At 44.1% G+C, this 27,850-nt stretch overlaps 1 protein-coding gene across 2 annotated transcripts in view; it reads right to left on the bottom strand.

The window, feature by feature from the left end:
* Positions 1–27,850, bottom strand: part of TRIM55 (tripartite motif containing 55) — a 41,529-nt gene that overhangs the window by 3,277 nt on the left and 10,402 nt on the right. The window contains exons 5-9 of one of the 2 annotated variants that reach the window (XM_065895097.1): positions 17,057–17,290; positions 16,685–16,707; positions 16,457–16,581; positions 15,004–15,215; positions 13,356–13,643 (exon numbers count right to left, since the gene is read on the bottom strand). In XM_065895097.1, the coding sequence (XP_065751169.1) occupies positions 13,356–13,643; positions 15,004–15,215; positions 16,457–16,581; positions 16,685–16,707; positions 17,057–17,290 (882 nt within the window). The remainder of the gene's footprint in view (positions 1–13,355; positions 13,644–15,003; positions 15,216–16,456; positions 16,582–16,684; positions 16,708–17,056; positions 17,291–27,850) is intronic. The other variant, XM_065895099.1, reaches the window with a different exon arrangement.

Here is a 27,850-nt window from a genome sequence, read left to right as displayed (position 1 = left end):
TATTCCTTTAAATAGTTTTCCAAATGCTGGCTCTCCTTCATCACAGGAAGTGCTGTTTCTTGGGAATAATGATGTCTCATTGAAGCTGAACAAAGGACAGAGAATGATAAGCACTGATCTCCTCTACCTGCTTTTGAGTTTGCCCTGCATTCCAGTCTATTCTGAGATGTGTGCCAAGGGGAAGAAGGGATTGTTAGTCCGATATTATTTCTAAACTTTACACACTTTCCTCAGGTAACAAATGAACAAACTTACAACCATCATTTAACACTGCTCTATCAGCATGGGGCTTCAGATACGTTGAGAAATGTGAGTTTTAGTCATAAAGTAAAACCAGGAAATGGAACAGAGGCAGAATTTTCCATCTCAACTGGGAGACCCAGTTCAGTCAAGATCCACAGGAGACTAGCTGAAGGGAATGATATACCTTTGCTTAAAGGAAAGACCATTTTTCTCACATGAACTTGACCAGAAATCCTGGGTATCCATGAACCAGACTCACTCAGAAACACAAAATCTTTTATTTTCCTTTGATTTATTTCCTGTTACTATCAAATGCTGTTTGAAAGGGAAAAAAAAAAAAGTGTCAGATTCTGACGCTAGGCTATCCTTTCCCTGCCCTGAAGAGCAGGTGGTGAGAGTTGCTCCTGCTTAGGGCTGAGTGATGTGTGTAAGCATCATCCTTGTTATGTCCTCGAGAACCATTTCTGGCTGATGGGGATAAAGTAGCACGAATTCTGCCGGAGGCTTGTGGCTATCTTTCTCTGTGTATAGGACAGTTCCAGGTTCTGGCCAGTGTTTGCTTGGCCTGAACTGTGCATGGTATTTTGAAAAAGGCTTGAATGAGTTGCAAACATTAAAAAATTAGGAGCAAGAGTGTGGAGAAATAGAAACTCTTGTGCACTGTTGGTGGGAATGTAAACCAGTGTAAAGTAGCATAGCAATTCCTCAAAAAGCTAAACATAGAATTACTGTGTGATTCTGCAATTCAATAAGAATTGAAAACAGGAACTCACGCAGATATCTGTACAACCATGTCTCCAGTGGCGCTAGTCACCATAGGTGAAAGCAACCCAGGTGTCCATCAACGGGTCAATAGCTAAACAAAATGTGGTGTATACATATCATGGGATATTACTCCATCCGAAAAAGGAAGGAAATTCTGACACATGCTACAACATGGATGAACCTTGAGGACGTTATGCTAAGTGAAATAAGCCAGACACTAAAAGACAGATTCAGTACAATCCCATTTACCTGAGGTATCTAAAGCCGTCACATTCATAGAAACAGAAAGTAGAATGGTGGTTGCCAGGGGTTAGGGGGCGGGGGCAATGGGAAGGTATTGCTTAATGGGTATAGAGTTTCCGTTTTGCAAGATGAAAAAGTTCTGGAGATTGGTTGCATGATAGTGGGAATTTACTCAGTGCTACTGAACTCAACACTTAAAAATGGTGGTTAAGATGGTCATTTCTATGTTATGTGTTTTTGACCACAATTTTAAAAACACTATTTTTAATCAGGAGATTTCCCATTAAAATCTGGATTAGCAGGTCCTCTTGGCAAAGCAGAAATTTAGCAACCCAGAACCTACAGGAAGGGCTGAGCAGCACGGTCACTTTGGGCTGGGATGCACTCTCCCACAGAGTTTTCCACAGTGCTCACCACTCCCTTTTGCCTCCCCTGCTGCAAGGCTGTTTTCAGCGGTCATTTGCCACTGTGCTTGTACAGTTGCTATGCTCAAAGTAAGTTAAGAGGAAAGCAAACAATATCATGTATTATATTTGTGCTTCTATCAACGTTTTTTCTTTCACCTCACCTGCTTTTTCATTAATCGTACCTTCTTGGTCTCTAAAGGCACACAAGCTTGTTGCTCTTAACAGAAGGTTAGTTTTTAGTAGGCAGGTGTCAAAGAAAAGAGAGGATAATACTCAGTGGAGTCTTTGGCTTGATTTTTATGCTAAATGGGATGAATATTTTTAAAAAGCCAACATGCTTCTTGTGGCGATATTCTTGACAATCAAAGCGTGGAACTGCCTTCGGCGTTTCACTGAGGCCAAATGTGTCCCTGGACACTTAGCGCAGGGGATATAACTGGGTGCCGTTTTGGAGGAAATGCTCTTGTTTGGGCTTGGGGGCAACACCAGTAGCCCCCTTTACCTAAATGCGGCCCGGCCCACTTGATTCACTGACTGAACAAAACGAAACAGACGCTTTCCGGATATTCACTCTGGCATAAGACAGGGTAGCCACATTTATAAGAGGCATTATTTTTTGCTAGCCTAAAATAAAAGAGTGAGCTGTGTGCCAGGTCATTTTGATGAGTAACCAGTGCCCTCAGGCTGCCTCTAAGCTTCCCAGGGCCTCTGTAAGGTGCCAGCCTCAGTCCTTCCCCAAATGAGCATCGTGTACACCACCCGCGATTCTGATCCATTACAGTGTAACTGTCCTGCTTTCCATTCCCTCAGGCTTATCCAAGTGATAGTAACTGATTGGATAAACTGAATTGCAACTGAGACATTAATGGGCGCTGATGGCTCCAGGTCCACCCCTGCCAGATACCATTTTACCTAGAAATGGCCCTGCCTCACCCTGAGGGCCAGGCTGTTGTGGACGTGTCAGCCACGTGCCCAGCACGCAGGGAGGTGCTGGGGGCAGTGAGGAAACTGTGTTCAGCCCCACACCTGGGCCCCCCCACTCCTCTCTGCCGCCGTGAACGCCAAGGACAAATTCAACCTGATGGAAGGATCTGGTTACCATGCATGTTAAATGCCAGTCTTTCTAGGTCAATCCAAAAGAAGCCTTGAGCCTCCACAGTGAAAGCCATTTGCCTTAAAGGAATGTGGGTGAGAAGGGTAAGGCTAGACTTGAGGCCACTGAGTGGGCGACCACCAATGTCTGTCCCGCACCTGCTGGGCTGGGTCAGCGAATCAGAGCCAGATGCTGGAAACAGGTGTAAGGAGGAACGCCGAGGTCAAGGGTAGAACGTTTATTCAGAAAGATTCAACCCAAGCATTGGCCTGCTCCCTGCTTAGCCTTCCTGAACCCCAGGCCCTTGGAGAGCTTAAGCATTATGGATTCCAGACTGGAAAAGAGAGTACAGCCAAGACCCTGGGCCAGTCATCAATGCCTGAGAAGTGACTGGGGCGTGGTCTGTGACTCACAGCCAGGGGTCTAAGCCCTGGAAACTCGGCTGGGCAGGTCCATCATGGGCAATCCTTTCACAGGAATGCAGTCATCTCTGCTTAGTGGCAGAGCAGTCAAGGTATGTTAGGAAGGCAGCACGGAGCTGTGACAATACAGCACGCTCTCCGCAGACACCAGAGGAAGGAGAAAAGAGGTACCCCTGGCCCCACCAAATGAGCCCTGGAAGGAAGACATTCACTAAAGAGCATTTTTTGCCCTTGGGAGAATTTACAGTTCTGCACACTGAGGGATGGAAGGGATGGATGAAGGGAGCTGATCTCGGGGCTTCGTTGCCATTAGCTGTCTCCCTCTTGCTAAGTTAGGGAAGATCAGAAACCAGGACTATGAAACGAGAAGAAATGAAACTCACTCACTTTTTCTTAACCTGGAGGAAGATGTGTGGTGTGCTCTCTTTGGTCTGTTTCAAACATGGTGTCTAGGAATTGATGGGGTCGGTGGGGAGCAGGAAGGAGAAGTGAAAATGCTGATATCACAGTTCTGCAAAAACCTACAGGCAGGGCTTCCCTGGTGGCGCAGTGGTTGAGAGTCCGCCTGCCGATGCAGGGAACACGGGTTCGTGCCCCTGTCTGGGAATGATCCCACATGCCGCGGAGCGGCTGGGCCCGTGAGCCATGGCCACTGAGCCTGCACGTCCGGAGCCTGTGCTCTGCAACAGGAGAGGCCACAGCAGCGAGAGGCCCGCGTACCGCAAAAAAATAAAAAAATAAACCTACAGGCAGCCCTCTTCTCAGGCATGGACCTGACATTGTGTGTCCGGCACAGCGTGTGTGTGTTCTCAGCCTTTCCGAAAGGAGAACAGAATTACAAAGGATGCTAATTAGATCATTAATTCCTCACAAACGGGACTTCTTTGCCTTGTGTGGGGGGAAACAGGCAAACAGGTTTTCAAGAGCCGTGGGAGGCCGATGGTATTGCTGTGCCCAATTCATGGACAAGAAAGCATGGGATGGTTGAGCAACTGGCTCAGAGTAACGCTGTGGGTTATGCTGAGACCATAAACCCAAGGAGAAAAGAGGCAGCGAGTGCGGCTGAGCACGCGAGGCTCAGGGCGCAGGCTGACACCACCCCAGGACGTCAGAGACAGGGAGGCAGGTGGGTCAGCAGCCTGGGGTGCAGATGAAGGACTGGTGCACTCATCTGCAATGTACGTGCACATCACCGCAGGCAGTGGGGGCCAAGAACCGACCTCTCTATGCCCGTGTGTCGTGAGTGGTGCGTCAATGCAGAGAACCCTTGGTCACACTATTTTTGCCTCAATCCCATCCACCCAGGTAGAGTGGGGATTCAGCCACTTTTCCTAGATGTGGGCACGGCCTCCATTCTTCTGCATGCACACAGTCCGTGGTGGTGGACAAGGGGTCACTGGGCACCAGGCTCCCAGCTGCTCCATGATTTGGAGCAGGTCACTCATCCCCTGTAATCCTCCACTAAAACATGAGGAGGTTTGACAATTCTTACTGTGCAGGGTTGTTGTGAGGTTCGAATGAGAGAACCTGTCCAAGACCTTGCCCATTAGTTACAGTCATTACCACGTGGCCCTGGTTTCTCACGATGGTGGATTCCTTCTTTGCTTTGTTGGTTGTAGTGGGGAAAAGGCCTGGAAATCACTGAGATACATAAATAAAGATAGAAAAAAATCCACAGGATGTACAACACTAACAAGCGTCTTAGAATCAGAATAATAAACATTTAAAGAATACGGGAAGCAAAACCCAACTAGCTATGTCATAACAACTCCCCCAGTGCCTGCGTTACTGTTTTCAGGAACCGTAGAGCTGTAGGCGCAGGTGGCCGGGGGAAATGAATTCATCACGCTGCTCACAAACAATTTACATTACATTTCTTTAAAACAGATACATCCAGTTTAGCTTCCTATTAAAGGGACTTTTACTAAGGAAGCTATTTGATCCTGAGAAATATAGCCTACAGTTTCAGTATAGAAATTTTTTTTTTTTTGGCCCTTCTAGAAAAGTCCCCAAATTGACAGTTATTAGGATGTCACTTTCCCAGCAGGAAAAAAGGAAAAAAAAAAAAAAACCCAGAAAGAGAAAATTGCAGTTGCAGGATACAAATGAAAAAGCATTAATAATATTCATATAATAGTCTCATTAAAACTGACTTTTTTTTTGCGGTACGCGGACCTCTCACTGCTGTGGCCTCTCCCGTTGCGGAGCACAGGCTCCGGACGCGCAGGCTCAGCGGCCATGGCTCACGGGCCCAGCCTCTCCGCGGCATGTGGGATCTTCCCGGACAGGGGCACAAACCCATGTCCCCTGCATCGGCAGGTGGACTGTCAACCACTGCGCCACCAGGGAAGCCCAAAACTGACTTCTTTAAATAAAAACCTTACTCCAAAATTTTTTCTATGTAAAAATGCCTGCATTTCATTATCAGAACTCTTATAATTTCTGGGACTATTAAGTACTGGACAATGTTATGCAGTAACTGTAGGCTAGTCCTGAGTGCTGATTGGTTGTCTCTCTATTTTTACCAAGTGAAATTCCAGCATAGTCAGGGTTCCTGGCTTATCAGCGATTTGATTCATAAGCTTGAATCTCCTAATTTGTAAAACACAAGCAACTGCTCTCAGTAGGGGTTTCTATTTGAAAATAATTTGACACCCTGAATCCCTCAATTCAATTTAGAGAACATAGTTAAATTTTCATTCATTTCAGTTTGTTTTGGAAAATTAAATAGATCATTTCAAAGAACATAGGACCTATAGTCACACTCATGGGAAATCATATTCTTGGTCTCCTGCTTTATTTTTTAAAACGTTCTGTGAAATTAATCTTGCTCAGAAAAGAAGCTTTCTGGACCTCTAGCCTCAGGCATCTCTCACCTCTCAGTCCCTAGTGGCAGCTGGAGTTGATATTTGCCCTTCAGCTCGGAGTGAATGATTTGGTCTCAAAGGTTATTTGCATGAAAATTATTTTATCTTTTTGTGTGTGGCAGCTCGTGGGGACCCAGAGCTCCGCACACCTGCTTTTCCTTGGAACGTTGGCTATTGTTCATCCCAGTTTAAGAAAATATTAATATTTTCAAGGGGACTGAATCTTGGATTCATGAGAAATTTGCTAAGATCTCGGGTCTGGGGACACATGTATTGGTTTCTGAGACTCTAGGAAATAAACTCTGGGCTTTAAGAATCTTGGCTAGTGCCATGTGTCTTTCTTTCCTCCTTCTTGCCTGCCTTCCTTCTTTCTTCTAAGAAATGTTTTTTATTTTCCCCTGGGAACACCTTTATAACCTCACAGGACAACATTTATAGAACCAGGGTTGGGAACTAAGATGGCCATGGGCTGGTTTTCCTTGGAGATACTTCCCGCACTGGACTCCACATATCCCTTTTGCTATTTTAGAGTGAAGAGCCCAAAGGTGTGGGTAACCCACATTGTCCCTGTTGTTCTGTCTCTGAGCTCACGATATATTCGATAGGAAGCATCTGGGAACACTCAAGACAGGAGGAAGGACCATCTGCACCTTCTTGTCAACACTTGGGTTGGGAACCTAGGACCTTCTCAGCCAAGAGGACAAGCCCAGGGTTGGAAGTCCCTGGCCCACGACAGGGTGGCCTCTGCAGTTCCGTGGAAAGTGGTGTAGCCAGGACAAGGAGTGAACTGGGGCAGAGGCATGTCATTAAAATGTACAGACATATTAGCTCATAAAGCAATTTACATCTAAACTAAAAATAGGGCCCCACAGACCAGTGAAAACTAATCATCAGACTGTAAAGTTCAGCCTTGTCACTTAAAAGCATCAGGCACCGCAGCCATCGCGGCCCTTGCTATGCATGGCCCTGTGCGTGGCTGTGAAAGGAAGGGGAGACCGGTGTGTTGGATTTAGGCCGTGAGGTCTTCCGTGGCCAGCCGTTTGGAACGTCTTAAGGATTGTCAGCATCTTCCTCCTCCAGGCTCTCCCCATCGGCCCTCTAACTTTTCTACCCAACCTTAAAAAACAGTATTGATCTATGAGAGTGAGGACCTCTCTGTATCCATTCAAGCAAGCAGACACAAAAAGAGTTTTTGTTTTTTTTTAACACTTATCTTGGGATAAATTCTTCAAGAAAATATAACAATGCTAATACAGGCACCTAAACAGAGTTTCAAAATACATGAGGCAAAGCTGATAGAACTGCAAGGATAAATGGGCAAATCCACAATGAAAGTCACAGATCTCAAAATTCCCCTCTCAGCAATCGATCAAAGAAGTAAGCAGGGAATCGGTGAGGATAGAGTGGAGCTGAACCACACTCTCCGACCCTGTGGACATTTATAGAACGCTCCAGCCAACAACAACAGAAAATACATGGTTTTCAACTGCACGTGGAACATTCACCAAGTTAGCTCATACTTGGGGCCATACAACAGATCTTAATACATTTGAAAGGATTGAAATCATATAACAAATATTCTCTCTCCACAATGGAATCCAACCAGAAATCAAACGGAAAGCAATCTGGAACGTCTCCATCCAATGAAATACTGCTCAGGAATAAGAAGAAATGAGCCACTGATACATGCAACCGCACGGGTGACTCAAGAGCGTTATGCAGAGTGAAAAACGCCCGTCACAGGAGTCTACGTATTGGATGTTTCACTTATACAATCTCCTAGAACTGGCAAAACTATAATGACAAGCAAAACAGCAGCTGGGATGCAGGAAGGAGATCAACCGCAAAGGCACGTGAGGGAACTTCTTGGAGTGACAGAAATACTCTACAGCTTTACTGTGATAGTGGCTACACGATGCTACGTACTTGTCAAAACTTATTGACCCGTACACTTAGAATAGGTACATTTAAAAATTCACATCATCTGTCAGCTCTTCATTCACCTACTATTCCGTGACTACCTTTACTGTGTACATTCTAAGTCTTTGCTCTACTGAGCAATGAGGCCTAAGTACCTTTAGGTGGACTTAGACATGGACTTTGTGGAGTTTATGGCATCTCAAGGGGTAATCACGGCTGTGTAAACATTCAGCTAAATGGGTGCCTAGGAGGAGATTTGGAAACAGTTTGGGAATTAGGGATTTATGTAAGAGCTTCAAGGCAAGAAATACATTTTGAGAAATGCAATGGGCTATCTATTTCACTGAAAATCTATTATTGTTATTGTCGCCCAGAATGATTTGTGTCAGGCCTAAGTCCATAACCCTTCCAGTGAAAACATCCTGAAACAATTTATAAAATTCTTAGTACTAGATTTTTCACTTTCTAATGTTGTGTAAATAGATGAATCCTTTCATCGAGTAGTTGCTTCCTTTTCCTCATGAGAAAACTAAGGCTCAAAGAAATTAAATGTCCAGAGTCAGATGCAGAAGGAACAGGACAGGAACCTAAGTCCTGTCTCTTGATTTCATTGATCTTTCCTGAGCCCCAAGCCTTAGCGGAGTTTCTATCCAACTTGTTTGTCTATTTTCAGACTTGAAGAATGGAATGTGGAAGGTGGATATTCTATCCTTGCAACTACAAATAGCTACGATATGGTGAAGGCTTTTAGGGTCTCTGACAACTACAGCTTCATGCTCTGGTGAACTAGATAAGCTGTGGTTCTTTACAGAAGTAGACGTGGCAGAGATTTTAATGTCAACAACCCCATCTCCAAAGCAACTGGCTTTCTGCAGGGGTGTGTGTGTGTGTGTGTGTGTGTGTGTGTGGTGGAAGTGGGGCTGGGGTCCTCCGACCTTGAGGCAGCTGCCATGGTCCAGAGCAAATGTCAGCCAGAGCAGCTGCCAAGTTAATCTACCAAATAGGGAGACATTTCTCTGGAAATCCCTGTTCCCTGTACAGCTCTCATCAAGTGGTTTGAATAAATTCTTCCAACCAAAGCCACTAAGCCTCACTGGGAAGGGAGGAAGGGCAACACGGAGGGGCTTTCAATTGTTGCTGCTCCCACTTCTGGAAAAATCTAATGGCCACACATATGCCCAATAAAATGCCCAGTTATCCGTGAGGGTGGGCGTGGTCCCTGTGTTAACACTTGGGTGTGATTTGCATGTAAGTGGGTAGGAAGAGAAGGGCTGCAGAGGAAGCAGCTTGGACAAGGAAATCACCCAGGAGATGGGGCTCACAGAGACTGCTTTCCAAGGGCAGCCAGCCTCATCACAGTGTACTTCCCATCTTATTATTGCCCTGTCTTCTGAGGTTGACTAGGGCGTGGTGCAATTTTTTTAAAAATAAAATTTAAAATTAACACATGAAGTAGATCAAATGCTATTTCCTCCAAACTCTCTTTGCATTGACTGAGCATACAGCAGCCCTGGTCTAGAAGGGTGGGAACTTAGGGCCATTTTGCAGCTAAAGACCAGTTCATGGGATTTCCCTGGTGGTCCAGTGGTTAAGACTCCACACTTCCACTGCAGGGGGCACGGGTTCGATTCCTAGTCTCCTGACTGGGGGAACTAAGATCTCACACGCCTTGCAGTGCGGCCAAAAAAAACCCAACAACCAAAAACAATTCATCTATATGGGCTTTGCACAGTGTGATATAGGGCTGAATCCAAACCTTGTTGAGAAGTTAGTTTTTCTTTGAGAATGAAGGTGGGGGAGGCAACATGTACCTCTTATCAAACAAAAAGCAGAATCCCGGTTCACCACCGGTGCAGAGTCAACGTCTGTTTTTTTGCCATGGCCAATTTCTGACACATAATCTGCCTACGTAATTAGGTGAAGAGAGAAGGTATGTGATAAAGTAGAGTTAACACAGCATCAGAAATCACAGGCAGCAAAAGCAAGGGCAGGCTGTGCGAATGGCCATGAGGAAAGCACCTGGAAACATTTGCCTTCTTAAAAGGTGTGCAGTTCCACTGATGGGGCTGAAGTGAGTTTACAGATCCACCAGATCCTTAGATGCTTCTGAAATTCTAAGGCAACCTCGTTTCCTGACAGGGGACCATATGGTTAAGAGAGGTAAGGCTACCAGTGAATCAAGAACTTTTGTGTCACATCCTAAATGTTCAGAGAAAGACTAATGATGAAGTGTGAAGTTCTAACAAGCTAACACTGCATTGGACAAATATTAATCTAGTGAGCTGGGTTCTGAGGTAGTGAAGGTGAATCAAACCTGCGAAACCTTCACAGAGGTGGGGAATTTGATCTCTGTCCATCTGTCCATACCCTCTTTCGGGCAGGGATCAAAGAGTGGTCCTGCATCATGAATAGGTTCCCTTCGCTACGTGAAAGGCCCTTCCTCAAACACCAGGAATGACACAAGCAAGGTTCTTTGAAATAAGAAGGTCAGTTCACCCTATCCACCCCGCCCCACCTGCCTCAGCCTCATGACAGGCATGTGAATGACACAGCATCCATGACATGGGCTCAGTGGATGGCAGACAAGAAGCATGACTGTCCCCCTGCAGCCTCAGAGAAGCATTACACAGATATATGGCGACAAAGCCCCAAACCTGAATTCTCAGAATGTAAACTGAACTCTTCAGACAATTATTCAGATCCAGTTGTTTAGGATATTCCAATTATGCATGGAGTTTTCTCTCTCCCCATTTGCCCCACTGAGTCCATAGCCAATACTTCCTCCCCTGCTTTTCACCACAAATAATGACAGGAGGAGGAGTTATGCACCTGAGCGGACGATAAGGACACTCAGAACATTCTAGGGTACACAGGTTTCTGGCTGACTGTTAGACACTGGGGTGGGTCCTACTCACACACAGTTATAGACATGACAGGGACCCATGGAGAGCCTACTGCCATTGCTGAGCAGACAGCTAATGAGGCAGAAAGGAGCTATGATTGGAGCTTCCAGAGGAGTCAATGTCAACCAGGGAAAAGTCAGCAAGCCAGAAATAGCTGAGTCCTTTCAGCACTAGTCACCCCGAATCACTTCTGAGCTACAGGCACAGGGAGCTGGGTCTCGGGTCCAGCAAGGTCATTTACTCAAAAGCACGTGGGGTTTGAATCTTTAAATACGATTCATTAAAGCTGATAATTTTCAAAGGCTGCGAAAGGAGAAAGATGTCAGTCCCTAAGCAAACCTTCTAACAGTAAAATCAAGAAAAGGCGTGACCATGAGAACGTGTATCAAAAATAATGTGCTGTTTGCTGGCTTTATGACTCTTCTTTGGTTCTGATTCTTTACGGCCAGTAGATGAACATTGGCCTCTGGCTCCTTATGCACCCAGATCTCACCTGGCTGAAATGTCCCTGATGTTGCTGTCCCCGTGGCACCCTTCTCTCAGGGCTCCCCTCTCCCAGAAGAGACACTGTAGAGTCTGAGGGTTCAGAAAGAACTAGAAGTCACCTGGCCCACCTGCCCATCAATGCAGTTACCTGGCCACCTCCTGGGCACCTCTCTGGTGAGGCAGATGAAATGCTGCTACATAATCGATGGAAACCCTGCGTATTCCTGAATCAGGCCTTTGCTGGTCCTCGATCTACTTGGAGAGCAGTGAGTCCTCACAGCATTACGGACGTCTTTTGAAACTGGCCTCCCCTAATGGCTATTCTGGAGGGTCCACTCCCACTGGATTACTGAATAATTGCCCACGGAGTCTCTGTTCTGAGTCAGGATCCCCCTCCATGCAGGATTAGATGACGGAGTGATTCTCCTCAGGGAGGTGCCTCAGGGCCACGAGTACTGTCTAAGAACTTGGTTCTTTTTAGGTGGCTGAGCCTCAGAGTTGGGGAGAAATCCATCCCTGGGCCTATGGAAGAGGAACATGTATGGAAGAGCTACACGAGATGTTAGTCAAGGGAAAAGAAAATATTTCCTACCCATTAAAGTAAAAATCAAGCACTGAATCTGACGCCAGATGTAGTGAAGTACAAGAAAAGCCAAAAGTGCTAGGCAGATTGCTAACTCCTGCGAGAGAACAAGAAGAAAGCTTCACTGATATTATCACAAATAATATTTTTCAACATCATTTAGATCGATTTTCCATTTTCGTTTGGGGCGTTCTCCTATTTCAGGTTATTATCGTATTACTGTTTTCAGAAAACAGCTCCTCCTGACTCAACTTCCACTGAATATGTAAGGAATCCCATAAACTTTCTAGAAATAAAGTTCCCATCAATTTTCTAGAAAACTTTCCACTCCATTTTTTTAAACCTAAAAACAACCACAAAAGGTTTCCTTACACCAAACACTTAGTTTTGTCATTTTTCATCTGTGAAAATAAATACATGGCGCAAAAGCATGTTCATCTGTGAATTTTCCAAAAATCATTTCCATTTATTACCTCATGGAAATCGAGGTTCACTTGAGCAGATAGTCAAGAGACTAATTTTATGATTTCTGAAAAAAATGCTATTTGTTGTTCATAATCACCTGATGACCCAGGAGCACAGAACTCGAGCAAATTTCTCTGCCAGCCCCATGTCTGGGCAACACTCACATGCACACATCATGTAAGAATACTCATGGGTATGGAGTAACCATGAACATTCTTCCATGTGAAGAAACTGCAAGATTTCTTCTATGGAATCTTGGAGCCATGCAAACATCTAACCCAGCATTAGGGAGAAGACGTGGACTTCAAACTTGCATTATAAAAAGAAAAAAAGAGGTATTTAATGACCCTTTAAAAAATTCCAAAGGAAGAAAACCTGTGCTTTTCTGCTCCCAGGAGCACATGCTTAGGAAGCCCCAGTTTAATTAAGCCAAGACTAACTTTGCCCAGCTGTCACTGGCACACTCCCAGAACCCATGAATCAGGTTATTTTGTCCAGAGTGGACACAGAACTCAATTGAAACGTGTTCCTTGGGGGTTGTTGGGAACGACACAAAAGCAGGTGATTAGTCTTTAGAAGCTCAAGGAGGATGCAGAAAAGGCCGAGCAAGGTCAAGTGGCCTTTGCAGAGGGGAGCTAGGCACACCAGCCAGTCACTGCAGACAGAGCAGCTTTCACCTGCAGGCCTAAGGGCCGGGCTCGCTTGCATCCCTCCCCTGGGAAGCCAGGTGTGAGGTCGCCACGCATGAGCAGAGTGAAGTCAAATTTGTGTTTCTTGTGTTTCATGTAAGGCTTAGAGAAACAAGCCAACACGGGGGGGATGAGTTGTTTCTGTTTTCCCCAAGGCCCTGGGTTCTCTCTGCCCCTTTGGAAGCCCTTCCTTCTTGCTGTCATCCCGGCTGGACCCCGGGCGGCACGGGGGGGTGGTAGCATTCAGACACCAGAGCATCGACACTAACCTGAGAAGTAGCCGCAGGTGAGCTAGTTTCCTTACCACTCACTGCCGCCCTCTCACTGGCTGCGGCTTCTGCCCCTTCTGCCTTCTGCACATTCGGGTCCTCAGAACCTGAAGGCCCTACGTGCCCCAGACCTTCGCTCCCTGGGGTGGAAGGGGGGTTTGTGGTGGTTTTCCGCGTTTGGCCTTTATACCAACTAGGGTAAAACAAGGGATCCGCAGTGTCCGTTGCTGCAGGGACTGGAGTTTCAGACTCTGTGGTCTGCTGAGAGCCAGTGGGTACAACCTCCCCCTTCATAGGACAGATACATTCAAAAGTAAAAAAAAAAAAAAAAAAAAGAAGAAGAAGAAGAAGAAAAAAAAAAAAAGGCAGTTGATTTTAGTTCCCTTGCGGTTTGAAAATTGATAGGTCTCTGCGCAGTGCCCTATCTAGTGCAGGTTTCAGCTCACCCCACCCTCCGCAAGCACTAAAGGCAAGAATGCAGCTAGCAGCCCTCTGTCTCGGCATCTGCACGTGCCCCCTCTTCTTTTCTGTGCTTGTCTTTCAGTATAGATGGTGGCCTGGGCAGGCAGAGAGCAGAAGCCTAAAACAAAGGTTGCTGATAGAATATCAGATATGGGAGAAAGGGCAAATTCTTGACAGGCATTTATTTAATTTTATGTTATATGTGGGCCCCCAAAACCTCTTTTCTAAAACCAAAAATTGATCAAACCCAACTCTCATTTAGTTACCATGCCACTTTCGATTTCAGTGCAATTGGTATACCCAGAATTTCAAGATTCTAGGAGCTATAAATAGTATTTTAGCCCAGTTTCCTATGGAGACAGAGAGCATAGGATATAATTCCATCTCTGATTTCCCTCTCTGAGGTTTTGTTGCTATAGATAATTCCGATCCACTTTGAAACCAGGACTTGTTTTTCTTTTTAATGCATCTTCATTGTCTACAAACTCAACAGGTTGGGATCTGTCTGCTAAAGGTGTCATGCAGTCAGTACAGAGGCTTGAACACCAAACAGTGACATCTTAGAAACATAACGTCAGTCAATCAAGTACAATATCTGGGATGAGCTAATTTCCTAAGAAATTTTTAAAAACAATTCTGTCAACACATAATCTCATCAAATGACAGATACACAGAAAACTAAGCTTCATCTATTTGCTCATGGAACAAAAGCTATAGCTCTGTTTCAGGGTAAGCAACAGGGACATAAACTAGCACGAGTTCTCTGTTTAGTTCCTTTATTACCTACAGAAAATTCAAAGTTCCAAAAGTATAACCATTTTTATTTCTCAACCCATATCCTACATCTGTACTCAGTCCTCATGAGATCAGCTCTCTGTGAACTACCATGTTACACACACACACACACACACACACACACACACACACAATTTCCAAAGAGTGCCTCAGATTTGAGGGTGTCATTGGTGAGAAAATCATGTGAAACTAAGTCTTGCCAACCAGTTCTAACCACAGAGAACCTGCCAAATCACCTAGAGGACTTTCTCCCTGGCACTGCGACTGCCCTGAAATCTTTTGTCTTCCACATACTAGTGTCTGGCATAGAGTTTCCTTTCCTTGAGGTAGAATAAATTGTTCAGCAAGGAAGCACGCATGCGTGGCCTGTAAGGAGCTCAGGAACGGTTACCTGTGTCACCGGGGCATCCGCAGCGGGTGGCAGGGCTGGGGGAGGCTCTGGGGCAGCCTGGAGCTCTGAGGTGGGCGGACGGGACTCCAGACCTTTCTCTGGCGTTTCATCTCCTCCTGATGACTCTGTTCGAACATCTTCCGCCTCTTCCACTTCTACTACGTCTTCTCCCTCTCCCTCCCCTTCTTCTCCTCCTTCTTCATCTTCATCTTCTGCTAAGGCAATGCATTTTCGTATCATTATGATTTTACCAGCGCGGCCACGAAAAACACTACTGGCCACTATTTATAGCTCAGGTTAAGGTCAGGGCTGGGGAAATCCTGTCCATCAGACACTTAACTGTAGCCCGAGTACGCCACGGGCGGGGGCGGGGGCTCGCGCTTCTAATTAAATGTGGACAAAAGTGAGAAAGGTTCCAATCATCACCATCCTCCTTGTTCCCCTCGCCAGTACAGAGCCCTGTCCTCACCACCGTGCACCATCCACCTGACCCCCGGAGGCTGTCCTCATTTTTATCATGCTCTGTCACATTCGCAAGCTCCCAGAGGGCTGGGACCACCGTCACTCATTTATCTCTGTCAAATTAAATGGAAACACGACTCTCTTCCCTATGTCAGAAAACACCGGCCCTGTTTAATTTATCACATTCTTTGTTCAGTGAATGCTGACTTTTGCCACAGTTAACGCCACGACTCTTTTCTTAACCCACTGATCTTAGTATTTCCTCAGGCGATATTAATGAGAGACGATATTAAGGCTTTTTTTTAAAAGATTCATCCCGAAGATTTGCTTCTGAAGTTCTATCTGTGGGCACTGATACAAGTTTATGGCATTATAGTGGTCGAGCCAAGGAATCTCATCATCTAAATGGGCTCCTCTTTTCAACTCTTTCATCAGGATCAATTTCCAAGCGTGGCATTTCTAGGCCAAGTGATAGGGATGTGTTTAGAACTCATTGAGTGCATCTGATCACATAGCCTCAGTTTTACTTCCAGGTGTGACTTACGCTATGACCCATTGCTTTTCTTGCCCTCTAGAGTTTAACTGAAAGTGCTACAATGTCTAATCCAAGTGTCTACTATGTTTTATTTATATCTCATCCTTAACCTTGCACCTGATGACACTTCACATTATTATCATTATGGCTTGCACCTTGTGTAGGGTTGAAGTTGAGATATTACCATCACCATCGATGATTAAATATTTGACAACCCAGAGTTAAATACCTAATACCAGAATTATAATAAGCACTGTGATATGCAAAGCTAAATAAACACCGTCAACAAACTATATGATCCTGTCATGAAATCGAGCTTCACGTTGGATTATGATCCTTGTAAAGTTGTCGACATCCATTGAGGAGATGATCCTGATCCCCCTTTCCCCCCACTGAACCCATCTGACGCTTTCACACACCTGCAATTTTGGCCAAATGGTCACAAGAATAACAAACCTCTGTAAAAATCAATTCCGCGCATTACTTTTTCTTCTCTACTGAGGTTGACTGCAAAGTGGTTCAAGTTCTCATAACCATGTTCTATTTTCTCCATCTGAAATGCCTTCGATGCTTCAGAAATTCTGCAACAAAGACAAGTTGCCACTTTCTGTCACTGTGTAAAGTTTGATAGCCTTGGGTAAAAATGAAAAGTATACTTTTTTTCATGAAATGAAAACTACTTACTTTTGTAACAGGGTTTTGGCATTCTGTGGAAGCAAACGAAAGACAAGCCTACTTAAATTCATTTCATCAAAGACGGTGTTGAGATTTAATTCTTTCCTTTGCTGACTCTGAACGTCTCCTAGCTTAGTTTCTAAGTGCTGTAAAGAACTGCTGTTTTATACCAGAACCCTTTCAATTTAAGCAATGCCATGGTCCTTTAAATATATGCTTATGAAATAGTTTAAACAGATGGAGATATAAGCACATATATTTTGGTTGAGAAGATAGATCAAAATGAGATGTACAGAAAATAACGAAAATGTGATGACAGCTTTTCAGGATCATCTCCCCACCGTCTTGGTTTGTTTCCTCAGGGGCCAGAGGGGTACTTACCTGCAGAAACACTGCCATTTCCGGCTCATCCATGAACTGTATTCCTGACTCAACCAACTTTGACACGTTCTCCAAATGGTCAGAATACTTTTTGATGAGAGCACGGACATGTTCCAGCTTCTCCTCTTGGGTTCGGGTGATGACTTGGGTCATTTCGTTCTTCCTCTCCTCCAAGATGCCATACAGGTAATCAAACTTCTCACAAAGTTCCTGTTTCTGTTTTCTGCAGCATTCCTGTTAGTTGGGTTAGCTAATGTTAGAAAGTGTTCAAAAGAGTGTCTATCTGGAGAAATCACCTGGACATTTCGGGAGAAAAGAAAATTTACTTACGTAGGATATTTTTTTCTTTTCCCTTAGCCTGTCCCTTAGGTATACATACCCACTGTGTTGTTGATGTGTTGAAAATCCCATTTTTATCATATTTGATACTTAGACCATCCCAAATCAATCAAATTGGCTAAATAGATGGATGATTTTTTGTTTTTTGGGCCGCATCACATGGTTTGTGGGATCTTAGTTCCCCGACCAGGGATTGAACCCAGGCCATGGCAGTGAAAGCGCCGAGTCCTAACCACTGAACCACCAGGGAATTCCTTGGATGATTTTTCAGTCTTCTGTTATTTATAAGTGGAGAATTTCACAGAAATTAGGACAGATTTGGTTTTAAATTATTTTATATCTTCTTTGGAATGAGTATATGTGTGTATTTGGAAAAAACCATGGTACTTCCTGATTAGTACCCTTCAGACTCTCTCTGCTCCATCTACATTGCTATTGTCCTAGTTTCAGTCCTGGAGCTGAAGGATGTAGATTCTGGAGCTTCCCAATGGCCTCTGTATCTGGGGTTCCCTCCTTCCAGTCAGCTCACACACTGGAGCCAAACTCGTTTCCCTGGCGTACAGCGCTTCTTCTTTACTGTGACTCCCCACTGCTCAAAGAATAACGTTTGACTTCATAACGAGCTTTCAAGCCTGTCCATGACCTGTTTCCACCTCTCCTTCATAATACTCTACTATCCTCCATCACATATCCTGTGTCCAGCGAAAAATGAACCCCTCGCTTTCTTTGCTCGTGCTATCCCCTCTGTTTAGAATGTTTTCCCCCAATTCACAGTTGCAAACTCTAAGCAATCTTAAAAGGCACTGTTGGCATACCGCTTCTTCCATAAAGAATCTCTATGACTGAATGTCATCTTTTAATCCTCTGAAATCCTATAATGGTTACTATGTATGGCATATACCTGTAGCCACCAGGTCCTCTATGTATCCAGTACTGTCCAAGAGAGGGAAATACTGGATCTAGTCTTTGATTCCTAGAGAGAAGGTTTGCATATGAGGTCAGGCTTGTGCACTTGCATTGTGTGGCTGAAGCATCTCCCATTCCATCCAGCTCCCTTTACTCTGAATCCATGTGTAAGCCCTAATTAACTTTCCAGTTGGCCTTGTCATTGGCCTTTTGGTTTTCCAAGTTCCAGTAAGCTTGGTGTGTGTGTGTATAGGCCAATATCCTTGGACCCGACCATCTCTGGGTCCAAGACCTTTACAACTTAGAGCAGGTTTTGAGCCATGATGATCCAACCTAGGTCTCCTGCCTGGTAGGGGCTTCTTGTGAATCCGGCCATTTATCTCTGACATCTCCAACCTTTTTGTTTGTTTTTTGTGGTACGCGGGCCTCTCAATTCTGTGGCCTCTCCCCTTGCGGAGCACAGGCTCCGGACGCACAGGCTCAGCAGCCATGGCTCATGGGCCCAGCCGCTCTGCGGCATGCGGGATCTTCCCGGACCAGGGCATGAACCCGTGTCCCCTGCATCAGCAGGCGGACTCTCGACCACTGCGCCACCAGGGAAGCCCTGACATCTCTGACCTTTGTATGACCCTTATTACATGTTTTTTCATTTTAGTAAACATTGGTCTCTTTGATGTCATGTGTTGCTTTCTTCCTTTCTTAAATATCTAAACTATGGTCTCCTTGAGGATAGAATCTGGGTCTGCCTAGGACACATACCACTTTGGATAGTAGATGCTCAGTAAATCTCCATTGAACAGATTTTTTAAATGATGTTTTATCTTCCCACAATTTATCTACTATCCTCAGAGTAAGCAGGGGAGGATGACCCAAACCAAATTGTTGATTATGAAGATACTCCTCAAATGTGCAAGAAATACATCCCTCACCCTATTGGCTCCTTTGGACGCAGTCAATTCTCATCACAGTTTCCAACCAATTATAATTATAATGCACAAAGGAGAGCCAATGGTTCAAATTATTTTATTAGTGAATAATAGCTGTTGCTGTCATCCACCCATCCATTCATTCATTTAACAAACAGTTCTTAAGTGGGACATTTGTGTCAACCACTCTCCAGGGCTCTGGTGATCCAACAATGAATTAAACATAGTTCTTGTTCTCAAGGAGCTCACAGTTTACTTAATGGGAAAGACTATGGGCCAGTAGTAATAGTAATACGACCTAGCAGCCTGAAAAATCAAACTATGTTAGAGATTCATACCAGGTTTTATAGAAGCATAGAGGTGGGGCCTTAATCAACCTTCTGTGTGGGCGGGGACCATTTGAGGGGAGCAGGGAGGGGTTGCCTCAGAAAACACTTCTTAGAGGAAGTGGTGCCCGAGTTTGGCCGTAAAGGATGAGTAAGAGCAGAGGAAGTACAGGGAGGGGATGAAAATGCTTGCGGTCCCGGCAGTTGTCAAAGTAATAGGACAAGGGCCCACGCAGAATGTCCAGACATGGAAATTGCTGGACTTGCCAAATTTCCATCCATTTTTTAGCCATTTAGCTTGAGATTTGGACCATTATGAGGCCTAGGAACTGTAGCCTGTTAGTATCTTCCCAATCAAAATTTCTTCCATTGTAGAACTTACTGTTCTAAGCTTATAGGCAACCATGTGCCCACTGCATTTCTCAAATATGCCTTTGATGTCCAGAAGCTCTGCTGTTTTCGGTGATCATACATTGGTTTCTAGCTTATTTTTCTAAAACAAATTGTGCACTTGAAACATTTATAATGAATACTATATTAAGATGTATTATTGGTAGAATATCTTTGTTTCATAAAAGTTTTCTTCTATATGATTTAATATGTGTGAACATTCAAGCCTGTGAAAGCCAGTGATTTGCAGTGAGAGCGATGTGAAGTCAAGCGTCACAGCTAGTGTATTCTGTTAAGTCAAATAAAAATTAGATCACTTATTTCAGCCATCTAAAATTTACTTAGTGGTTTAAACAGGAAAACTACTTTATTCTTATATTGTTTTGAATTCCAAATATTATTTTATTTCTACTCTGCTTTTTTAATGATTTGTACTATATTGAACTTTAATAAAATTACTGTCGTTTTAATAGCAACTGTCATTTGCTTATACTTTACAGTGTAGGAAATACTACCCCATGCATAGTATATGCTTAATTATTATTACATGACTACATAGTGTGTAAAGCACTTATAATATTACCTGGCACATAGTAGGCACTATGTCAGTGTTTGTTAAATTTAGATTCAATTTTCCTTAATTTGAGCCATTCAACTGTAGAATTTTCAAGCTGCACGGACTACCAGAAGCAACCTGCTCCAAACTAACCATTTCACCTATGTGGAGACTGAAACTCGGCAGAGTTAAGTCACTTTCTCAAGCCATTTACTGTTAGTGCCTGGTATAGAGCCAAGGTCTCTGAACTCCTGGGTCCTTGCCACTCCCACCACACGGTTGTGATATACTTTAGAGTAACTTGGAAAAAAAAATGTGTGACCTGCTTAGGTACTGAATATATACCTTTTAACAAATCTACCATGCTGAAAGTAGGCTTTTAAAGGCAAGAATCCTCAAATTGTTTCAGAAATATATTCATTATAATTCTTTCAACAAAATTCACTAAGTGCTTACTATGTATCAGGCATTATAAGATCTAAAAGCTGGCCATACTTTCCCAGTGTTCAGGGGGATGGTAGAAAAATTATCGTATTTTCTAATTTCTAACAGAAAAAAACACTTCTGTTTTTTCTCTTGCTGAACTTGCCTTTAATATAATTCTATGCAAAATATGTAAGAGTTGGACAACTCTGTTTCTAAAAGAGGAAAAATGCATGCTCCTTTTCTGGAATTATGAAATTGGTACTTTGGTACTTACAAACTTTTAGAAATTCACTTAAGATGTTCAGGTTACCCTAATGTCAGATTAGAATGAAAAAACAGAAATACTCCATGAAATTGAAATTCTTCTGTTTTTCACGCATACTCTTTGAGGTAGAAGCAATACACGAGATACTAACGTGGTCACCCTTCAATCTTTCTAGGCTAGGAGACCTTCAAAAGTGCGGTGAAAGTCAGTGAATTTCAAACAGCTCAGTTTATCAACTTGTCCTCCGAGGTAATTAGGGAACAGGTGTATATGCTCTAAGAAAAAAACAGAAACAAAAAACCACACTCTCAGAGGCCAACTTGCTACTGACAGTGATTGATTACTCTGATATCAGTACCTACTGTGCCTTTGTAAGTGTGGATCTGAAATGCTTTTAACAGAGTCTGTCTAGCAACATAAAAATGGAATGGAAAAAACGTGGACCTCTGCATCATCAAAACCTCTTCAGAGAGTACACTTTAAAGGATGATTGTTGCCTGCAAAAGCATGATAGCAACCATGTTTATCTCTTCTGCACAAAAACTTCCTCACCTCAAAGATTTCTCCTTGCTTTTATCATGCCTTTCATTTACTTGAGTAAAAAGGCATGTATCTTTAAGCCCAGTTCCAGGCTGTGTACCTCCCCCCATTTCTCTGTATACTAATTGAATCAACATCTATACATTCTGAACTTTCAAGTTTAGTTTTTCAAATATTGTCCATTTTATTCCTTTTGATGCCTGTAGTTCCTATGTCCCCTCTATGTGGGGTGTGGTGTTGGATGTGTGTGTGTGTGTGTGTGTGTGTGTGTGTGCGTGTGTGTGTGTGTGTATGCGCACACGTGTTTCTGCATGAGTGTGTTTAGCAATTGAAGTAACTTCCATCATAAATGCACTGGTGTTGGCCTCCAAGTGTACTGTGATGCGGAGCCTCTGACTGCACCATGGCCTTCCTCCTGGGGCTGCCAAGACAGTTATGTTTATACTGATTTATGTAGAAGAACAAATTAAACTTGTCTGTCATACTTTAATGGAAATAAAATCCATCCCATCTCTAGGGAGAACCCAGTATGGAGGCAATATACCAAAAAGGGGTGATTTTATAAAAGGAAGACTAGTTTGCCCACATTGAAATGGTAAAATGATGACAGGTAGAATATTAGTTTCTAACCAATGCCATAATATCTGGATGAAAAGGAAAACATTGAGTAGTCATTTGGTTGTTTCCTTAGAAGTGAGTAGATAACCTTCAACATTTATCTTAAAAACATTGTTTAGATGTTGCCTTTATAGAAATGTTAAAACTGACAGATTCTAATTTTTAGCCATCCTTATATTTTAGTGGCAATAAGAAAAAAGAAGATACATGACTACAAAGAGAAGTTTTCATGGAAAAAAAATCAGCGATAGATGATCATATACTAAAGAGTAGATAGCCTGCCAAGCAAAGCACCGTTATGCGGTTTTATCATTAGATTTTCCGTGGTTCACCCTTTCCCCAGGCACTTATTACTCTTTGAAAACAATCTTGTTTTTTGTTGTCTTATTGTCTATCTCCTCTACTGGAATAAAACCTTCTTAAGGGCAGGAACATTTTCTGTTTATCTCATCTTTATCTATTTCCCTGCATTACATGTGCAGAATATGGCATATTCTGCATATATGTTTGAACGATTGGATGAATGAATGATATATGAATTGTATTTAGGAATAGTCAGCCCTCACTCACAAGTTCCTACTTTGTTCTGTTCCCAAGACATAGGTGTTTAAGTGGATACTCCAAACCTCTTCTTCTTTCAACACTCAAAACAGCAAAAGATAGCTAGGCAACTTCAGGGAAGACATTTAACTCAGGACAGTTTTTTTTTTTTAATGTGTACAAGAAGGGATGGGATTGGATGATTGCTAAGGTCCCTTCCCACTCTACAGTTTCAAGGCTCTACAACTTCAGGTAAATGTGGAGTTATTTGGAGCCTTTAGACTATAAAGTGCCTCTTTATATATGTGAAATGCCTTTTTCCACTCATGGCAAGTTTCAGAGTGGTCATCACAGCACTGAGATGTGAATTACACATCCTAGCCCAGCAATGCCAGTCCCAGGTTTGGAATGTGCCAAGGCCACCACAGGAAACCTAAGACAATTGTGACCACTGCTCTTACCATGTAAGGAGCGTAGCTCTGTGACCAAAATAGAGCTGAAGATAAGCTCTGAGTCCCATCACTTGTCAGTGAGCAACTGTGGCTCTACTCGGCCCATTCATATCTACACCACATTCCTCAACTTTTGAGACACCCTTGTTCGAAACGGCAGCTCTGGGTCTGGAAGGGCCCACTCAGCTTCATTTGACATAGGGTACTTCCAAATTCCCTTCATTAAACCAAACAGGGTTTCCTTCCCTTTCCCCTCAACACCCCTGTCCCCCCAAAAAAAATCAGACAGTAGATTAATAATATTAAAGAAAGAACTATATTAAGGTAGGAAGATTCTCCTGAGGAAGCCTTCATTGGTAAAGCCCAATTCCAATTACGAGCACATGACAGAAGCCCCATGAGCGCAGACTAGGATGAGAACCCAGGTCTCTGACAGGCTGCCCTAGAAAAGGGGCAGACAAATTAGAAAAATATCATCCCTCAAGGCACACAGACTGGAGTTCAGCCCCTCCCCCGTCCACTCAGTGTCTCTGTGCAGGGCTTAGTGGAAGAACTCCATTCAATGGCCATGGGTCTCAGGACTCCCAAACTTAATGCTCTTTTCCACCATGTTGCATTACCACCCACTTCGTGTTAGAAGAATAATTCTGTTATAACTTATGGCATTTCAATTCTTATTCCTGGGTTTCTTGGTATTAGGGGTTCTCTGGACTAGTCCAGATCATTTAGAAGATCCTTGAGAAATCCTCTGAAGGCTGAGGGTCAGGTGAGCCTGCGCTGACTTGAGCCCCATGGTGCAGTGAAAGCGTGAGACCAGACCAAGGCAAGCTGAGCAGCTGTTTCATTCACTCCCGTCTGCTGTCGGATAATCAGCATGTTTCCTGGAAGGGGCTCAGCCTCCCTTTGTTGCCAGTATCTCGGGTTATCACAAAGCCTCAAAGAATAGAGCTAATATCTACTTCCATTCATTTTCGATCTTTCCCACTGCAGGGAGTTGCTTCACCCTGCCATTGTAATTGACCAAGACCTTGAGGTCTTATTCCGACACCATTTAAAAGATGCTCCAGATGCTCCAGTGGTTCAAACAATTATCAGCATCATTATATTAAGTGTACTCTTTCCAAGCTGAGAGTGACAGCAATACAAGGTGACACGTACGGAGCCCCCAGCATGTGCCTCTTAGTCATCACAGCAGCACTGTGAAGGTTTATTAACCCCCCTGTACCACTGAGGGAGTTGAGGGACGGGGAGAGGAAGTAACTTGACCAAGGTCATATCATTAAATGGCAGAGCCAAAATTCAAACTCTGAAATCTGTTCTTTAAGCATATGTCATAATTCTGGCATGCTTATTAGAACGATTCTTACTCTAGTCATACTTCATATTTGTAACCGCATGGACAATGTCTCAGAGCTGTTTGGTTAAAATCATTGATTTGGAAATATAATGGATTTGTTGTCATTGCAAAATCATTGGAGGATTTTATTAAAGGTGCCGTTTTTCAGATACTGGAAATGCTCAAGATCAAATAGTTATGATTCAGCTTGTAGCTGTTTCCCCTAAACGGACGTCCACGCAGAACAACATTATTTCTAGGCCGATCTGCCTCGGGACGGCTAGTGTGAGTAGCCTTCTCTCTTGGGTTTCCATTGACCTAGGATAAGCGCCGTTTGGAAAGACTACAAGAGGGAGGTTACGTTTTCTAGGGATGAGGAATGAAAGTCAAGCACGTTTTTCTGGAAGCAGAGAGCTCCCGAGGCAGTGCAATTCTCCACCCCCGACCAGCAGTCCCCCTACTCTGTCCCAACCCATCCCAGAACAGCTCCAGGCCTGGAGAGGCAAGTGTAGCTTTAGATCTTGCTGGGCTCGTCTAGAACAGCCCAGAAGGCCCTCCAACAACCTGCAATCACAAGCTCTGAGAACGTTTCAGGCTGAGCCACCTCAGTCAGGAGGGCTAAGAAGACTGCAGGTTCCTCCATCCCCCATCGGCCCACAGCAAAGAGGGAATGCCACTCCTCCCCAGCTCAGTTCAAATTCCCTTTTGTGACTGTGGTCCGTCTCAAGGCCACTCTCATCATCAATGCAAACTCACATCAACTGCACACATTGTGTTTAAAGGATTACAAGGAGTCCCCGGCGTGATTTATCCTAAGCGCAGCAGCTCTCCAGGGCTGATCCTGGGCCGGCTGCCTGCCCAGGCCAGCCCTGCAAGACATTACATGATTAGGGACAAAATTAGACATTTGCAAGGGCAGGTGTCAGGGCCCCGAGTGGGAGGCCATGTAATTAGGAAGGATAGTGCCCACCCCAGGGGCTGCTCCATTTCCTGTCCCTATGGAGCTCTTCACCAATCAGAAAAGAGAATTCTTCAAAAACAGCTCCCCACCCCCTGGCTGGGAGCCGCTGATGGCTTCTCGGAAAATGTTTCCAGGCAGGTGATGAGCAGAGCCACAAAGGGAAACAACCACCCCAGGCAGGACAGGAGACAGAGGAGCTCTGTGACCCTGACCCCTGGTACAGAATTCACCTGCTTGGCAAGGTAGACCCCAGTGCGCTTCGCTGCCCTGCCCTGGTGCTTGGCCTGCTGATAGGACCCTGGCTCTGCGGGAGGCCACATAAGCGATTCCAGGTGCACGATGGGGCCATTTATAGCTGTATCTCTGTCCTCAGGGCCTCTTCAAATGGAGGGTATTTGCATCAAGTAGGAATCATAAAATAAAATCAGAGACCTCTGGGGGGCTCTGAGCCAATCCCTATGTTTCCAGGTGAGCCACTTAAACTGATCTGAAAGAACTGTGCTTATCTGAGCCCTATTCATTCATGTATCCTTTCTTTTATTGGTTATTTAAAAAATCTCAGGCTTCCTTTAGAAAAATGTGAAATACAGGCATATATAAGGAAGGCCTTGAAAATCACCTGTCATCCCACTATTCCCTGCTCTTACACTTTTGGTTTCTGGCATGTTTTCCCCCTATGAGTACAGGCATTCTGTCCTGTTTATATACCACGTCTTCATCTTATTTCCTTAAGTTAAAATCCCAGGGGTGAATGAAATGCGTAAAGGGGATGGACTCCTCCTGACAATTTGCTGACTCATCTTGAAGCCTCCTGGGGCAAAATTACACAGCTTCCTCTGGGGAACTGTGAAAATACTCCTAAAAGTGTGTACATTGGACCGATGTTTTTATCAGTAACAATAGGGGTTGTAATCCTGACCTTCACTCTCAGGAAGTTCTTTCTGATATCTACAGTTAATCCCTTCTGCGGGCTTAACTTCAAACCTGTTCCTTCTTGTCTTGTTCTCAATGAAAGAACAAACAGCTGCTTCCCACTGTGCCCCTGACAGGCCTCCAGGAAGAAAACCTGTTGTCAAGTCTCTCCTCGCCCTCTGTGTCCTCCTGTGCTGCCTAAGTGGAGCAGAGCCCTTTGCATTTGCTCAAGGCCCAGCGTGCCGCACAGGACTTTTGTCGTTTGTGTTCTCCAGCCTCAACGTCCCCGACAGAAAGCCTGTTCCCCTGACAGAGGACTCTGATGAAGGTGCGAGCAGAGACCAGCATAGAGATGACCTCACTTGTCCACAAGCAACACATGCCTATTTATACACTCGAGACTCAGTGTGGTACCACACTGAGTGCTGATTCATGGCCTAATGATTAAGTTGTATTTGGCCTTTACTGTGAATACGTAAAAAGAAAAAAAGTTTATATTGTCCACTTCAGAATCTCTTTGAGCTCTTCAAGAGAAAACTGTCCTTCTATAAATGGATTCCAGATCCATCATGAATCTTTTCAGGAATGTGAGTATGGGGAAGAGAGGAGACTGACTTTAATGATGTGTGAATCTAAAATGAGATGATTTCGGCCAACATCTTGAAGTCATCATCTAGGAACTGGCCTTTGGCTTTTGATAGAATTTGCCTTTCAAGCGATAGAATGGTAAGATTAGAGCATTTATCAGGCACTCATCGTATGCCAGGCGCTAGGCTAAGCACTGTTTATGCTTACTTAACTCCTCACGGTTAACTCTATAAAACGGGTACTTTGCCCTGTTTTTCCAGGAGAAAACTGAAGGAATGAATGTACTTGTGAATGGATCTTAAAACATAACGTTTAGTTTAAAAAAAGTAAGAAGCAGAATGAGAAGAACAACAAAATACCGTTTATAAAATTAAAAGACATGCATATAAAACAACACACATTTTGTAGGAATACAGGTAAATGGAACATTAAACATGTTAGAGTAGTTATTTACAGAGAAAAGGAGTGGGCATAAATAGATAACAAGAGGGGCCGTGTCCACAGCAATAAAGACAACATGCCATTAGCTGAGCAGTACAGGCTTCTGAGGTCCAACTAAAGCACAGCCCCAAAGCTTAGAGCAGGGAGTAGTAATAAACTGCTCCAGGTTAAACAGCCAGAGACCTGGACTCAAACCCAGGTGGCTTGCACCTGCCCCCATGCAGCAGGGCTGAACTAACCTGTGGACCTTCAATTCTTGGAAAGACATCTGC

The sequence above is a fragment of the Phocoena phocoena genome, chromosome 17 (genome assembly GCF_963924675.1).
Source record: "Phocoena phocoena chromosome 17, mPhoPho1.1, whole genome shotgun sequence".
NCBI classification, from domain to species: Eukaryota; Metazoa; Chordata; class Mammalia; order Artiodactyla; family Phocoenidae; genus Phocoena; species Phocoena phocoena.
Note: the sequence above shows the minus strand (reverse complement) of the source record. Positions and strands in the feature narration are given on the sequence as shown.